Genomic DNA, 18290 nt, shown 5'->3' with positions numbered 1-18290 from the left:
CATCCCTATGTTCATAACAGCTAAGATTTGGAAACAGCCTAAGTGCCCATCAGCAGATGAGTGGATTAGAAAACTTTGGTACATCTACAATGGAATACTACACTGCTATAAAAAATAAGGGACTTTTACAATTTGCAACAGCATAGATGGACCTGGAGAGCATTATGCTAAGCAAAATAAGCCAGTCAGAGAAAGATAAATATCACATGATCTCACTCATTTGTGGAATATAATGAACAACATAAACTGATGAACAAAAATAGATCCAGAGATAAACACCGAACACGAAGTCAAACCTCAGAGGGAAAGCAGGGGAGGGAGGGAGGTTAGTACTGGGGTGTAATATACAAAACTGTTCTCTTAATCTCTATGCTATCTTGCAACTTCACAAATAGTTATGGAGAAACTGGCTCCAAAATAAAGCTAGATATATGGGCAGAGACCAGATTATAAAAGGTTGTGAATGCTACACTTAATGGCATTATGTAAGGACTAGAGGCTGGGAGACCCCACCCATGCACAATTTTATTTTTGTGTGTGTGTTGTTGTTGTTTTGTTCATCCTCTCCCAAGGATATTTTTCCATTGATTTTATTGAGAGAATGCAGGGGGGAAAGAAAGAGAGAGAGAAACACCAATGTGAGAAGGACACATGGATTGGTTGCTTCCCGCATGGGAACTGAACCTGCAACTGAGGTACGTGCCCTTGGCCATGATCTAACCTGGGACCCTTTAGTCCATGGGCTGATGCTCCATCCACTGAGCTAAACTTGCTAGGGCAAGAATTGCTTTCTAAAATTTAAAATGTTTAACAAATATTTACCATCATAGAATTTTCCATTTTAATTTCCGTTAGTTGAAATTCTATTGTAATTACCCAAAAAAAGTTCTATGAATTCAGTAACATTTTCCAATGAATGTTCATGTCACTCAACGTACATCTGGAAAGCAACAGTACTGAGAGCTGCGTCTTCAGATAACCCTGACATGCACAAGGATTCATGTGCTCCAGGCAAACCCTTTCAGACCAGACCACTAGGAGGAAGGATGCAGCTTACAGGAAAGAGGGAAACCACTCAGAAGGATTTTGCCGAGGTCAGTGGGCTTCCTGCAGAGTGCAATTCTTTCCTAATGCAGCACCAAAGATAAGCACAGGCGGTGCCTAGGACATCCCTGAAGGATAAAAATGGGGACTGGTGGAGAAGCAGACCAGTCGGAAGCAACTAGGGGAGGATTGGTATTCTGTAGCCAGGCATGGCAATGAGCTCTGCTGGCATCCCTTCAGCTCTTCTGCAGGGTGACACTGATCCTAAAGAATCAAACCCAGCGATAACAGGAAGAGCAGGTGAGCAGGGAGGTGGTGAAGTAAGTTAGCCTCTTCTGCTCCAGTCATAAATATTATTACTGTATTTAAACCTCAACCTAGACAGGTACGGTAACTCACACACTGGAAACGGGCGACTGACCAGTGCAATGAGCCATATACCCAGTATCCAATCTCACTGGTATTTTGACTGATTATTACAAGGCATTTGAATGCCCCAAAACAGAGAGACAGCGGAAACTATTAGGTACAGAAAATTAAAAGGTGCTGCAGAGAAGGGCTAAAATTAAAGGGTCCGCGCTGCATGTTCTACCACTGCCATCACCCACTCCATGACCATCCTGAAATCAAGCTTCCCCTCGGCCTTTGCCTTCAAACCATTACATATTTGGTTTTAAACTAGTGTTTAATCATAAACCAGCTCTGCTACATCATTAATATTCCAAACAGCATTTCCAACCAGATAATATCCAACAGCATTATGGTGAATTACTTCAAAGAGTAGCATTCCTACATTTGTTTAGAATTGAAAACTAAACTAGCCAGAGGTTAAGTATAAATATACTATAAAGTACCTATGTACAATATGAAATAAATAAAAACACGAGTCATAAAATAATAGTAATTGGCAGAATAACAACCACTAGCCCTCACCTCACTCCTCCTTCCCTCCCAAGATGAAATAAATAAAACTTTAACTCTGATGTGGCAATAATCCATTAGCTATGTAAAATCACAGATGGAGAGTGGAAATGCCAAGGGCATTCTGACATGGACTCTGGTCACCACTCAAAGTTTTACAAGGTTATTGGAGTTTCCTGACCTTGGGTTATTCGAAACTGCAGCTAAGAATAATGGTAGAAGATTATATTATAGATAATGTATTATACAATGTGCTATTATAATGCACAGATGTCAATACACACACACATACACACACACACAAACACATGAATGAGCCACTTATGCTTCAATATATGTAAAGTATAGCAGAAAGGAAAAATGGAGCAAGAATATTAGCAAGCAAGAGAAAAATTTACACTATAATCTTCCTCACTTTCCAAAATACTTTATAAAATAGGCTTTGGAACCAACATTTTATCTTCAAATTAGGGGTTCTCAGAGTTAAAGAGGTTATGGCAATGAGAGAGTCGTTCGTTCGGCTTCTTTTGGCAAAAACAATACTTTAAATTATATGTTTTGGTTGTAAAGGCAAAGCTAAGGAGACAAGTAAATCTGGACACTGAAAGCAAATAAACCTAAAAGGGAACACACTGCTGTCACTTCCAGTGCCCACAGTATAGCAAAGAGTTTGTAAATATATAAATCCATTTATTCACATATCTACAATAAACACACTACCTTGCTCCCTGTGACACCAGGGAAAAAATCACTTATTTTAGTTTGATTAAGTATATTACAATCATGTATCAAAACCTTTAAAAAGATCTGGCTCTCTGCTAATGATGGACAAAACTCTTAGAGATGCCACATCATTGCTGAGAAACACTTTCAGATGGGGTGGGAGGGGAGTGGGAAGATGAGCACATTTACCATGCACTATATCTTTTATCACAAAACGCTTTTCCAACTTTTTAAAACAATTTTCTCACAGAAATCCTACCCAATTATGAGCAAGTTACAATAAACCAGGAATTTCCAGATTTTAAAAGTAGGTATACTAAAAGGAAACTATGTGAAATCATGCATAGTCACAGATTTCCTGAAGCAAATACACAACGTGCAGATACAAACTCCACACGGGAGCCATGTGTGACCAAAAAAATGTCCCCATAATGTCCCCATATGTCTTCCTTTCTCCCTCCCTCCATGCCCAACACTCAAATACAAAAAGGGTCATTTAATTTCTCTTCTAAAAGTATACAGAACAAACACTACTAATGGGAAATTACCTTTGGTAGCCCTGATTTTTCAAAGTTGATGAATGAGGGAAGTTACTTCTCTTAACTACATTGCTGGAATTTTTCCACTCTCATTTCAATTCAAAATACCATGTTTATTCTTCTCCCAGCCTCCCCAAACCCCCCTTCACATCTTTCTAAGTCACCTTCAGACGCTCAAACTTTCAGTCCAAAAGACACCAAACGTGAATTTCTTAGACTTTCCCTACTTCCTAATAGATAATGCTACTCACATTTCACATTCTTTTATTTAGAGTAAAAAAAATCTAACATTGAACGTTTATTCTCTTTATTTTTTTCAATATAAATATATTTATTTCTTTAAGGACAAATGAGTTATTTTTTAAGCACTTTGCTTTAGAATTCTTGACTATGGAGTTTTCCGTAGGATAACCTTTAAACCTGATTTTCATGTTTAAATACTTTAAAACATATTTAAATATAAATGAACTGAATACGAACTATTAAATTTGAACTAAATATGAATAAGCTAACACCTGGCATCAATCACTCCTAAATGACTTCAAGGCAGGTGCAGGCAACGATTTTCTAACAAGCAAGTGATTCACATCTGCTGGGAAGATTCCTGAGCATCATTTACAAAGTCATCTTTTCCATCCAGTAGAATAACGGCTAGAAGCCTGGAGTTAACCTTCAACAGGTTAGCCCCAAGATGTTGGTGAAGGAGACTGTCTTCTTTTTTAATGGGAAAGAAGGGGGTGGAGGATCTTGTCTCTGAGGCACAGCTGAGGAAGTAACGACCTTCCCTGAGTGACCCCAGGATATCTCATCTCATCAAGGCAGACTTTGAATAAATGCAAGCCCTGACTTCCACCCACCCCACCCCCATCCCATTCCCCAGCCCCCATCCTCAGGGCTCCGGGTCCCCCCCCCGAAGGGCCACAGGTGTCTCCACTCTCCCACCAGCCCTCCCACACCACACGCGCGCCCGTGCAGGCGTGTGCGGCGTCTCCACATCCTCCAAAGAACAGCACCGGAGGACCCGGGCCGGCTGTCCCCAGGGACACATCCCGGGGTCCCGGCGCCTCCGGAGGCTGGTCCACAGGGATGCGCAGCCCCGGAGCCCGGGCGGGTCAGCGCCGGAACCTGCCCTGACAGAGGGGCTCTGGGCACCTCGGCGAGCCCGTCGCGGGGGAGGGCAGAGTGAAGAATCCGGAGAAGCAGGGCTTCCAAAGCCCCCCAAAGGCACGCGCAAGCCAGCCGGCTGCCCGGCGCCCGGGAAGGTCCCGGGAAGGGGCCGCCTGCAGCGCCCTCACCTCGCGACGCCCGCGAACCCGTGCCAACGGGACAAGGGGACAGGCACTCACCTCTACCCATCTCTGGGCTTCGGCGAACGCGACGGCGCAGCCGGCCTCGCCCTCCTGCATGGCTGCGGGGACCGGGCGATGGGGGGAGAGAGAGGCGCGTGGGTGCCGGGAGGGGCGGGGGTGGCTCGCGGTCTCGGTCTGCGAGGCGCCCGGGTGCTCCCTCCCTTGGCTGCGCTCCGCCGATCGGTCGGATCTCCAACCTACAAGAAGCTGAAGATGTGGCTTTCTCCAAACTCTAGGAAACTCCCCGGGTTCCGCCGGGACGCGAGCAGCTCCAACAACTGCTCGGACTTGCAAAGCTGCTGGAAGGCGCCCGGCGCACGGCCCTCCCCGACGGCCCCGCCCCGACCCACCCCGGCCGCCCGGCCCCGCTTCCGCCCGCCCCCCTGCGGCTCCCGGGCCGCCGCCGCCTTTGTGGGCAGCCCGTCTGGGCCGGGGGGATGCCGCGGGCAGCCAGGGGATCGGGCCCGGGCCAAGCGCCCTGCACCGCAGCCCCAGCCCCACCCCGAGGGGACGCGCCCACGCGCCCCCGCGCCCCATCCCTCCCGCCCGCGCCCGCCGGGCCCCCTGCCCGCTCCCGGCCGGGGCCACTGGACACGGCGCCCCCGCGGCCCGCGGCCGCCCGGAGACCAGGAATAGCTGCACACAATTGCACACAATTGCGCCTTTCCCGGCCAAGAAACTTCCCCCGCGGGCGGCGCCACCCCGCCCGGCCCTCCGCCCGCACCTGCGGTCCCGGCCACGCGACTCCCGCTCCAGCCCAGCCCGCGGTCACGGCCACGGTCCCGCGGCCCGGTGCGCGGGGTCCCCGCCCCGAACTCCAGGCCCTCCGGGCGGCAGGGGAGGGCGGTGGCCGCGCACGCCGCCTCCAGGTGGGAGAGGGGCGGTACCTGCCCGCGCGCAGCGGGTGGGAGCGGAGGGGATCCGGTTGTTCTCCCGCCCCCTGCCCATTCCGCCCCGTTCGGATCCTAGGACCGCCCTCACCCTGACCTCCCGTCCCTCTACCCGTTGTGGTTTGGGGACACTCAGGGGCCATGGGGTGACCTATCCCCCAGCGTCCCCGGGCTGTGGGTTGGCTCACTTGGGTTCTTTTCACACAGAGATCAGATCCTAAAGGAACCTGCTCACGTGTCTTTGACTCCTGTGGGACCGCTCTCATACTACTGAAACCCGGTCATGGCAGCAGCCACAGGTGAATGGCAGCAACCTTAGAGGAATGGATTCTTCCTCTTTTCAATATATTTTATTGATTTTTTTTTTTCCAGAGAGGAAGGGAGAAAGATAGAGTTAGAAACATTGATGAGAGAGAATCATCGATCAGCTGCCTCCTGCACGCCCCCACTGGGGATGTGCCAGCAACCAAGGTACATGCCCTTGACCGGAACTGAACCTGGGACCCTTCAGTCCGAAGGCTGACGCTCTATCCATTGATCCAAACTAGTCTTGGCAGGATTCTTCCCCTTTTAAACCCTTCTTCATTCTCCTGGGTGATTGTTTACTCTTTATGATGAAAAACGACATCAAATATTTAACTTCAAAAACTATTTTGCCTTATTCATCACCTTTTCTGCTGGAGTTTTAAAGTAAAGATATTGTGATATTTCACTCCTCAATATTACAATGTGCATCTCAATTTTAAAAGAACACTTTCTACATAACTATATTACCATTTCACGGTTAACTAAAACTAAAAATAATTACCCAGTATCAGTTGTTATAGAACAGAAAGTGTAAATCTGCACTAGCTGAGCCAAACACTACACACTAACAATTGAAGTGGAGAAAGGTTGGCTTTTAAAAAATATGTTTTTATTGATTTTTCGAGAGAGAGGAAGAGAGAAACATGGATCAGCTACTTCCTACCAGCCCCCTACTGGGATCGAGCCCAAAACCTGGGCATGTGCCTGACTGAAATCAAAATGGCAACCGCTTGGTTCATAGGTCTCTTAGCCAGCCACATCAGTCAGGCACTGTTGGCTATTTTACTATGAATGCCTTCAAGAGAAAGGGAAGCTAATGCTCAAAAGCCCGATGGAATGTAGGTTACAGATTATATAGGGCAAAACCTCAACACACCATGGGTTAGGGGGGGTTCCATCGAGTTGGGAGCTGATTGGTGTGAGGTGAGGTAAGGGTAATGAATTACTTCTTCAGATCTGGAGGACAGCTCTGAGGTCTGTTTCTAGTGCCCCTGTCAGGTCTCATGGGAAAGGAGCCAGGGCGGACCTTCCAGCTTAGGACGTGAAAGATGTTATCTTTATCCTGGCAGAGGTCCAGACCTTTGGACCTTTAGTCAGGTCCCAGCTGATGTCTTCTGCTGCCTGGAGGGTCGCTGATTATCTGAGGGAAGGCTAGGTCTCTGAGGAAGGGGGAAGGAAGGGAAAGAGAAAGGGAGACAGAGAGATGATTTGCCAATCCAGACTCACATTTCCCCTGCTGATCCCAATATGTCTTTCATAGCTGACTAAGTCAGACCAGGCTCCAAACAATGGCCACACATTGCATTTGGTGACATCTGTTTTTAACCCAGACTAGCTTCCCCCTTCTCCCTACCTTCTATTTTTAGAATAGCTTTGTCTTATAAAAGAAACAGGGGCAGCCTTCTGGATTTATTCTATGGTGTCTGCAACACAATTCTATTTCCTGTTATCTAGAAGTTAGCTCTAAAGGCTGGGTTACAACTCATTTACTCTTCTGAATAAAGACTTCATCCACGTTGTACCCATTTGGGGTAATTCTTGAGAATGATTTTTATTTGTAGGTTTATTTTGGGGGATGACTTCCTGAGGATGGTTTTTATTTGTAGGTTTATCTTTGTTCAACCATTTTTTTCATTGGCATTCATCTGAAATCAATGGATTATTTTTTAGAAGAGCTGAGACTTGTTCTTGCTGAAATGCAAGGCCATTGACTGGTCCATCTCTTTGCCTCCTGGTGTACTATGATCAGATGAAACAAAAATAAGGATGAGAGGATAAAAGAAAATGTTTTCCTCTTTCTGGCTATTCAAGATCTATTCTGGCCGAAACCAGTTTGGCTCAGTGGATAGAGTGTCGGCCTAGGGACTGAAAGGTCCCGTGTTTGGTTCTGGTCAAGGGCATGTACCTTGGTTGAGGGCACATCCCCAGTAGGGGGTGTGCAAGAGGCAGCTGATCGATGATTCTCTCTCATAGATGTTTCTAGCTCTCTATCCCTCTCTCTTCCTCCCTGTAAAAAATCAATAAAAATATATATATATATATTTTAAAAGATCTATTCTGTTAAATATTTAGTGACCACTTTATATATGTAAAGGGCTAGATCTTATAAGTGATATAAAATTTGTTTTTAAAATTTGGCTACTAAACCTCATGTACTTCCAATCTAGTAGAAAGACAGACATTCCTCAATCTTCATGAGCATTGTTACAACAGCAACTATACAGGTATATTATACTGTTTAAAGCTGCTGCTCTGTGATTTGATTTATAGTTTTGGGGACAGCAACCCAGAACCATAGGAAGTGCACAGGCTTGGGAGTCTGAGTGACTACGGTTACCAAGTTACCAAACTCTCTGAGCTTTAGTTTCCTCATCTGAAAAATGTGGGAAATAACTACTTAAAGGGTTCTTATGAGAATTAAATATCAGAGTATCTGTAAAAACTCCGGAAGATGCTGGCATGGAATAGGCACTCAAGAAATTATGGTTATTTCCCATTAGTCTCTAATAGTAATGTGTCAAATATGGATTTTTCCTAATGAATGGAAATTTCTTTGTTTGCGCAGATACCCCCATGGAAAGAGCTGCAAGGTACTGCAGATTCTGTTTCAAATCAGCTCAGACACGAGCCATTTCTCTCTTTGGTTTGAAAGCTTGCAGCTCCACAGATCCAAATTCAATTCTTTGCCTCCTAACATCAGTCATTAAAGTGTTTTATCCTTCTGGAAACATGTATAGAGAGACCTATAGGGAAAGGTAACCTGCCTTGGAAGTTTAAAAATATAACTCACAATAATAAAACATGAAGAATATCATTTATTTTCCAAAGAAATTTGAGGTATTCTTCAACATTTAAAAACAGTACAGTTGTATAGGGAGTTGTTATAGGGTTAAGCCTCAGACTGACCTATTGGCCAAAAACTAGTCCCAGCTTAGAGAGCACAGCCCACTTAGCATAATTAAGCTTTATTTTGTGACTCTCCCTAGATCTTTTGTCTTTAGCTAATGGGCTGTGGGAGGTGCAGCAAGAGCTGCAAAAAAAAAAAAAAAAAAAAAAAAAAGTGAAACTTACAAGAACATTGTAAATTACCTTGTTTACCTCTGACTATAAAATAAAGGCTCAGCTTGCAGCCTGGATCTGTTCTGTGTTCTCAGCCAGACACAGAAGATCCACCTAGACCCAGCTTATTCTCTTTGTCTGTCTTTTCTTCATCCTTCACGAGCCCCTCCCAAGGGGCTTGCCAAACCCTTGGCTGTGCTGGCGCAGCACGCAGTTGTCATATTCTTATCCATCAGTGATGAAATGAACTTTTGATGGGAGAAAGTGGTACAACATTTAAATATACATATACTAGCCGAAACCAGTTTGACTCAGTGGATAGAGCATCGGCCTGCAGACTGGAAGGTCCCAGGTTCGATTCCGGTCAAGGGCATGTACCTTGGTTGCGGGCATATCCCTGATAGGGGGTATGCAAGGGGCAGCTGATCTATTTTTTTCTTTCTCTTTGATGTTTCTAACTCTCTATCCCTCTCTCTTCCTCTCTGTAAAAAAATCAATAAAATATATATTTTAAAAAAAATGTATATATATATATAAATATGTACACACAGATATACATATACTAGAGGTAGCTGAAGAGTTGGAAGAAGCCACAAGATACTGGGAATCCTATATAATAAATGGATAATATGCAAATCGGCCTAACAGCGGAACGACCAGTCACTATGACGTATACTGACCACCAGGGGCAGACGATCAATGAAGGAGCTGTCAGTGTGCTCCCACAGGGGCAGCACCTCTCAGCCAGAAGCAGAGCTCATGGCTGGTGAGCGCAGTGGCAGTGGCAGGAGTCTCTCCCTCCTCCCAGGCAGTGCTAAGGATGGATTAAGCCTTCAGTTAGACATCCCCCAAGGGCTCCCAGACTACAAGAGGGCACAGGCCAGGCTGAGGGACCCCTTTCCCCCGCTCCAGTGCCTGAATCTCATGCACAGGGCCTCTAGTTCTTCTAATAAAAGAACTGAAATTTCACTACGGTTGGTAATGGTTCAGAAAAGTGGCAGCCTTTATGAGTTTAAAGATAGCCAATATCTGGATTTCATGTATACTTCTCATGCTTATATAATAAATCTATTAATAGGAATAATAATTCCAGAGGTAGAGAGAAAAAATAAGTATAGTGAAAATTGTCTTGGTTTGCCGATGATACGATCTTATGTAGAGAAAATTCTAAAGACCTCACCAAAAAACTTAGAACTAAATAAGAATTTAGCAAAGTTGCAGGATACAAAGTTAACATACAAAAATCAGTTGCATTTCTACACACTAACAATTATCTTAAAAAAATAGTTTAAAATTCCCTTTTATAATAGCATTAACAAAATAAAATAAGTATGAATAAATTTAACCAAAGAGGTGAAAGACCTGTACAATGAAAACTCTATCATGTTGATGAAAGAAATTGAAGAAGACACTAATAAATAAATAAAAAATATTCCATGTTCTTGGATTGGAAAAATTAATATTGTTAAAATGTCCATACTACCCAAAGAGATCTACAGATTCAGTGCAATCCCTGCTAAATGGCATTTTTTTTACAGAAACAAAGCAAACAATCCTAGAGTTCATAATGGAACTATTTCATAATGCTCTCAAGTTCCATCAATACTGTCCAAATTTCCTTTGTTTTTGTAATGGCTAAATAATACCCCAGTGTGAGTGTGAGAGTGTGTGTGTGTGTGTGTGTGTGTGTGTGTGTGTGAGACTTAAAAAAAATTTCCTCTGTTGTATGTTTAGATAGTTTCCATGTCTCAGCCCCTGTAAACAATGCTATAATACAATAAACATGAGATTGCAGATATCTTTTTAAGACAGTAACTTCATTTCCTTTGGGTACATACCCAGAGGTGAATCAGGGGCTTAAAAAAGTTGCTGGGAGGGGGCAGCCAAGGAACCTGGTGCCTCTCCCATGGGACAGGCTCCATGTCCCTCCCTCCTCCTTTCCAAGATCCCTCAACCCAGCTCTCCTCCGAGGCCCTGACTGGGCTCACCCAGCACAGCTCCTCACCACTGCACGGCCTGCACAGCCCCACACAGTCCTGCCCAATATAGCCCCGCTGCAGGAGGATGGGGCAGAGGGGGGCCCACCAAGTTAGATGGAGGGGAGGGAGGGGGAGACCCCACAGGACTGGGGACAGAGGTGGGCAGGGAAGGAGGTCCATGTGGAAGTGTTGCTCTTGGTTGAAGTAGAAATCCTGACCCCATTTTACAGACCTAGCAGAGTGTGTGTGTGGCGGGAGCGGGAGGGCGTGGGGAGAGACAAAAGAGGGTATGAGGGGACTAGATGGCTGGAGAGCAGTGATGTTTGCTTCATGAACTATTTATTTTTATTTTTGTTCATATATTTTTTATTGACTTCAGAGAGGAAGACAGAGGGAGAGAGAGATACATCAATAATGAGAGAGAATCGATCTGCTGCCTCCTACACACCCCCTACTGGGAATTGAGACTGCAACCCAGGAATGTGCCCTTGACTGGAATCAAACCCAGGACCCTTCAGTCCACAGGCCTACCCAGTGAACCAAACTATCTAGGGCAACGCATGGCCTATTTAAAACCGCTGCAGTAGGCTGAGCAGGGGTCTTACCACAATGGTGTTACCTGATAATGAGGGTGTCTCTCCTCATGTTGTTATAATCGGAACTGCAGCGAAGTAAAGACACACCCATGGAGCCTGCAAAGGGTTTCCACACACGATGCAATTTACTTTGTGTGCCAGCTGATGAGGGTGAGCAGAGCCTTGGGAGGACATGAGGTCTCCAAGACCAGGGGCTGGAGGGAAAGTACTTGCCAAGCATTCTGAGCCATGAGCTATTGTACAATCTATATATATAAAAACCTAATATGCTAAGTGTCCAACTGAGTGGTTGACCAACCAGTCACTGTGAAGTGCACTAACCACCAGGGGGCAGATGATCTGACTGGTAAGTCTGGCCAATTGGGACTGGACAAGATGGCCCTGATAGGCCCCAATCACCAGCCAGGCAAAGGGACCCCACCTGTGCACAAATTTCATGCACCAGGACTCTAGTATAATAATGTCCCAATTATTCCATATCTATTTGCAAAGATAGAACATTCAGTGTTAATAATTAGAGGATTATGCCATTCTTGGTACTTACATAATGATATTCAACCAGGTAGATACAATTCTACATTTGGAAGTGGAAGCCAGAGAGAAAAAAGAAGCCATAAATGTTATAGGTAATGATTTTTTAAAAATGAATCTAGGAGTGGGGAATGCAGATGTTCCAGGAAGCAGAAGGGGAATAAAAACAAGGTGAATCCATGTTTTACCACTCCCCCAAGAGTCAGACAAATGTTGAAGATGGTTTCAGGACAGCCTTGGGATGATGAGTACATTGCTCAGTGGATGAATCCGCCGGATGGTTAACCAAGAAGGGATAGACAAGAAGTCTTTGGTTCTTATCAACCATACCCCTGAGTGCTCAGACATCTCATTATGAAATCATCTGAGATGGTAACTCAAAACTTGGGACCAACCCCATAATTTGAACGGCAGTTGGTTATTTTTTCTTCCTACTGTAAAAATCTTAAAGGTTTTAGTTGTGTTTTTTGTTTGTTTGTTTTGTTTTTTAACATCTAGAAGATTTTCCTATCATTGAACTCAAATAATTTAACATAAAACCTAAGACTTTTTTTTTTTTTTTTTAAACTCCTGCATTCTAGCCAGAACTGCAAAACCACACTATAATTCTTTAAGTGATAGCAACGAGATCAAAGGGACTCACCCTAGAATTAGCTTTAAAGTAAACTATTGGGGCTTTCGGGAAAGAAGGAGAGAATGTGTGTTTACTAACCTTCTCTTCCTGTAGCCCAGTGAAATGAGTAAAATAAACTGTATTTTCCTTCAAAGGATATCTTTAGTAATGATAATCAAAGATCATAATAGTCAAGTTCGGACTTCTTTAAAACTTTTAATTCTTTTTCTTTGGGCTTTTCTGTTTTAGGACCAAAGTTCTACCTGACCTCTTATTAAGTTTACTCCAAAGAAGCAACAACCTTACTATCTGTTCAAATTGCTCTGCTAAAAATAGCAGGAAAAACGTTAAACACTGTGTTGTTTACTGTCTTCTTAATACTTTAACAACTGGAAGAGCCATTTTTGTTTACATTTTGAAATTGGGCCCAGAGAAGAAAAAGCCCATCCATGATAGGAAATTTCTAAAATTTAAAAGTTCATGTTTTTCTAAGTAACCCTTCAATATTCCTATTATGTGGATATTGGATGGTACTGATAATACAGAGATGGGCAAAAGTAGATTTACAGTTCTGAGTATGCAAAGCATAGCATTTATTCTTGTATTATTATTTACTTATTACTGTATTATTTATTTTCATTATTAGACTACTTTTGCCGAGCCCTGTATATTAGCTTCAACAAAGAAATGATTCTCCTGGATGGCATGGCTCAGTGGTTGAGCATCAACCTATGAGCCAGGAGGAGTCACAGTTAGATCTCAGGCAGGGCACATGCCCAGGTTAGGGTCTTGATCCCCAGTGGGGGGCGTGCAGGAGGCAGCAGATCAATGATTCTCTCTCATCATTGATGTTTCTATCTCTCTCCTTCTCACTTCCTCTCTGAAATCAAGAAAAATACATTTTTTTTTTTTTAAATAAAGAAAAGGGCCGAAACCGGTTTGGCTCTATGGATAGAGCATTGGCTTGGGGACTGAAGGGTCACGGGTTCGATTCTGGTTAAGGGCATGTACCTTGGTTGTGGGCATATCCCCAGTAGGGGGTGTGCAAGAGGCAGCTGATCAATGACTCTCATCGATGTTTCTAACTCTCTTATCTCTCTCCCTTCTTCTCTGTACAAAATCAATAAAATATATATTTTTTAAAAATAAAAAAATAAAAACAAAAATAAAGAAAGAAAAGGATTCAAAAACTACAAAATGGATGGGAAACATAGGACCCCAGTTGTGCTCCTAGGATTGCTGCTGGATTTCCCTCTAACAAGTCCCATGTTCACTTTCATGCAGAACGAGGAAACCTTACTGGCAGCTGTGAAATGAAGCCTGGGCTGTTCTTCAGAGCCCAGCATGGCCACACCATCTCTGTCATCAGAGATGGGTCTGGTGCTCCCCCCAGACTTGGGAATAAGCCTGAGAGAGGCCAGCTTGGACCCAGTCCAGTCAAAAGTTCTGGATGAAATGAGGGAATGGCATTTCCTTGGACGTGGGCACCAGTTTAGAATACTCACAAGAATCATGAACAAAACCAGATGGTCTCTGAGGTAAACCATCAAAGTCTCCCAGGGATTCTTGCACTAAGAATGCCCATCCACGACTCCACTCTAAACTTCTTTAATCCTTGTGGACAGAAATAGACCAGTCTGGACAAACCATTTCAATCCTATGTAACTGAATTTTCTTTTTTTTAATCCATGATATTGGGGCAATCTCAGGACAGAGAGAGAAGACATCTATCTATGACTGTTCCATTTTGCTTCAACAAGGATCAAGGCTACACACACACACACACACACACACACACACACACACACCCAAACACTACACGCACACAAATCTCTTCTTTCATTGGATCTTCAAATAGTTAAAGGTAGTGATTAGGGCTACCTGACTGTGTTATTTGAAGTATTATAATCAGCTCCATTTTATTTTTGTAGAGAAAGACCTCAGGGCCAAGTCTAGATAACGAGAAGAATGTTGTGGGGAGAGAAGGGAAGACCTGAAACTTTCCTGTGTAAAATATAAAAGGCCATTCATTGTGAACAGGGAACATTATTTGCAAGGTATTCTGGCTTTCAAGACTTGCTGCCTTCCCTTACTGTGGACTTAAGACTGTCCAATCCCTGAGAATAATTGTTTGGCCTTGAGACATCTTCTGTGGATATGTGTTTTATGTTTTTTTTTTAAATATTTTATTGACTTTTTACAGAGAGAAAGGGAGAGGGATAGAGAGTTAGAAACATCGATGAGAGAGAAACATCAATCAGCTGCCTCCTGTAGACCCCCTACCGGGGATGTGCCCACAACCAAGGTACATGCCTTTAACTGGAATTGAACCTGGGACCCTTGAGTCCCCCGGCCGACACTCTATCCAATGAGCAAAATCAGTTAGGGCTGTGTTTTATGTTTTATCTAAAGACATCCAGAGGAAATCAACAGACACCAAGAAAAATAAGAAAAGTTATAATTACTTCCTGTATTGTTTTGCCATACACATGTGCCACCATCCCCACTGCTTCACCATAACTCAGACTGGGAAAATATACTACTGTGTGCCTTCTTGTTCCTAAGGGTGTTTGGTAAGTCCTAAAGTGAAACCAACTCCTGTAGGTAGAGAGTGCAATATTCTTTTTTTTTTTAAATATATTTATTTATTTTTAAATATATTTTATTGATTTTTTTACAGAGAGGAAGAGAGAGGGATAGTTAGAAACATCGATGAGAGAGAATCATCAATCAGCTGCCTCCTGCACACCCTCTAATGGTGTTGTGCCCACATCCAAGGTACATGCCTTGACCGGAACCAAATCCGGGACCCTTCAGCCCGCAGGCCGATGCTCTATCCACTGATCCAAACCGGTTTCGGCATGAGTACAATATTCTTAAAGAAGGGTACAGATTGGCCCTGTGAGCAATGTATAAAAGATGCTCTCTCTAACAAATGAGAGCAGGGCAGAGGGAGGGCAGAAAGGCAAGCAAGCTGGATATACCTGCAAAGGGTTTAACTTTTTTGCTCAGATTCCAGAAATAGTTATTCTCAAAACATTGGTTTATGGTAGCAGTGGACATTCTGACAGGTGTGAGGTGATATCTCATTGGTTTTTGTGTGTGTTTGTTTTAATATATTTTTTATTGATTTTAGAGATAGAGGGAAAGAGAGAAACATTGATGTTAGAGAGAATTATTGATCAGTTGCCTTCTGTACATGCCCCAATCAGGGGCAAAACCCACAACCCCTATATGTGCCCTGACCGGATTCAAAGCGACAACCTTTTGGTGTACAGGATGATGCTCAACCAACTGAGCTGCTCCCGCCTGGCTCACTGTGGTCTTAATTAGCATCTCTTTGATGATTAGAGACATTGAACATGTTTTCATGTCTATTGGACTGAAATATGTCCTCTTTGAGGAAGTGTTTATTTAGGTCCTTTGCCCATTTTTTAAATTGGGATGTTTGTCTTCTTGATGTTGACTTGTAACCTTATGCTCTCTTAATATCTTCCATCACCCAGGCATATTCTATCAGTGCAAGAGATCACTAATCCTAATGATTACAAAGTGCTTAAGAGAAGGCTAAATATTTTTCATGTTGTGGCTGACAATATAAGTTCAAATTAAATACACCTGGGATACTCTGCAAAGTGGATTTCAATTATATCTTAATTTACTTCTTAACCTGCTACCTACCTTCTTTTTTTATATGCATATGTTCTCAAAGAAAGGCAAATGGAGAGATTATGCATTATTGCTTCCAAAGCAACAATATAGTAGTCAAAGAACTATTACCTTTTGTGCCGCTGGCTCCCTCTTATCCCACACCTGCCCAGACATGAGCACTGATCAGTTGCCTCCACTTTCCAGAACTCAGCAGTCTATTCTTAGCATAGGAAATTCAACTGAAAAAAAGCAGGTATATTATGCCCTGGCCAGTGTCGCTCAGTGGGTTGAGCATCATTCCATGAATGGAAAGATCACTGATTCAATTCCCAGTCAGGGCACATGTCCAGGTTGTGGGCTCAATCCCCAGTAAGGAGTGTGTAGCAGGCAGCCAATCAATGTTTCTCTCTCTCCCTCTCCCTCCCTTTCTCTCTCTCTAGAAACAATAAAAACATTTTTTTTTTTTAAAGTAGAAATATTGCCCGGCCAGCATGGCTCAGTGGTTAAGTATTGACCTATAAACTTGGAGATAATGATTCGATTCCTGGTCAGGGTACATGCCGGGGTTGCAGACTCGATCCCCAGTGTGGGGTGTACAGGAGGCAGCGGATCAATGATTCTCTCAATTCTTTCCCTCCCTCTCCCTTTCTCTCTGAAGTAAATTTTAAAAATATATATTTTTTAGCCAAAACTGGTTTGGCTCAGTGGATAGAGCATTGGCCTGTGGACTGAAAGGTCCCAGGTTCGATTCTGGTCAAGGGCATGTACCTTGTTTGCGGGCACATCCCCAATAGGGAGTGTGCAGGAGGCAGCTGGTCGATGTTCCTTTCTCATCGATGTTTCTAACCCTCTATCCCTCTCTCTTCCTCTATGTGAAAAATCAATAAAATATATTTTTTAAAAATATATATTTTTAAAGTAGAAATATTGTATGTCCTAATTTTCTTCCTAGAAGATGTAATAAAAATTAAAATAGTTTTATACTGTAGCCATATATTGAAGTTACCTGACCTTGTTTTGCCACTCTAACACCATATTGAAATTCATCAAAATTCAAGTAGTTGTAAATGAAGCATGAATAGAAATAATAACTTGAGATGCTGAAATAATCTCTCGGTTATATAGATGGTATAAACATAGCAATAAAAGAAACAATAACAGTCTTGTCCCCCAAGCGTAGATGATTCAGATAAAAAATGTTTTTTCTAATAAGTAGTATGCTTTGGTATGGTATTATTAAAGGAAACGTGAAAATTCCAATCATCCTTGCTAAATTGCATGTCTGCTAACTTCAGCTATTTTGCGATTTTTTAAAAAAGTTAAACCATTTCTGAGTTACAGAAAAAATACGCACAGTTCCCTTGTGCATGGAAATAAAATGGAATCTATTCATTCCATCTAGTAATTTAAATTCCTTAGAAAATTAGGTGAATTTGATGATTCATAAAACAAACTTTGAAATTATGTTCAGTACAGCTTATTGCACTCTTGGGGTGATTGTGATAATTTGCGTTTAGCATTTTTGCATGCTGGCTTTTATATATTACATTTATAATTCTCACCAAAAAAACCTGGAAGAGAGGACTTTTACTTAAGGTATTAATAGTTTACCCAAGATCACTCAGAGTCAGAGCCAAAATCAAGCCATGTCTAAAACCAAAGCCTGAGCTCTCTTCACGAAACAATGATATTTAGATAATTCTTAAAGATCTGAATGTCTTTTGTTTTTGTAGAGCCACTAAAATCTCAGTATCATGCTATCAATCTAGTTGTAAGAACACTAAAATTCTAAATTACCAAGGCCAGATGTTTTCTAGTAAAGCAATTTTTCATGTTTTTTAAAAATATATTTTTATTGATTTTACAGAGAGGAAGGGAGAGGAATAGAGAGTTAGAAATATCAATGAGAAAATATCTCATTGATCAGCTGCCTCCTGCAGCCTAGTAGGGGATCAAGCCCAGGCTCAAGCCTATAACTAAGGTACATGCATGCCCTTGACTAGAATCGACCCTTCATTCAGTCTGCAGGCTGACAGTCTATCCACTGAGTCAAAGCCATCCAAAGGGTTTTAATATGTTTTTTATTGA

General features: G+C 42.8%; 1 protein-coding gene across 21 annotated transcripts in view; it reads right to left on the bottom strand.

Annotated features, from left to right (window-relative positions):
• The window catches only part of LMO7 (LIM domain 7), a 222627-nt gene extending 217761 nt beyond the window's left edge, over positions 1–4866 (bottom strand). For 6 of the 21 annotated variants that reach the window (XM_036459087.2, XM_045588704.1, XM_036459089.2 and 3 more), the window contains exon 1: positions 4574–4862. In XM_036459087.2, coding sequence (XP_036314980.2) covers positions 4574–4633 — 60 coding nt within the window. In that variant the 5' untranslated portion in view covers positions 4634–4862. Of the gene's footprint in view, positions 1–4573 lie in introns of all 21 variants that reach the window. The other 15 variants (XM_036459088.2, XM_045588706.1, XM_036459091.2 and 12 more) reach the window with 11 other exon arrangements.
• Between the last annotated feature and the right edge of the window lie 13424 nt (positions 4867–18290).

This window comes from Pipistrellus kuhlii, unplaced genomic scaffold (genome assembly GCF_014108245.1).
Source record: "Pipistrellus kuhlii isolate mPipKuh1 unplaced genomic scaffold, mPipKuh1.p scaffold_m20_p_3, whole genome shotgun sequence".
Classification (NCBI taxonomy): domain Eukaryota; kingdom Metazoa; phylum Chordata; class Mammalia; order Chiroptera; family Vespertilionidae; genus Pipistrellus; species Pipistrellus kuhlii.
This window is presented reverse-complemented; position numbering and strand designations above follow the sequence as displayed.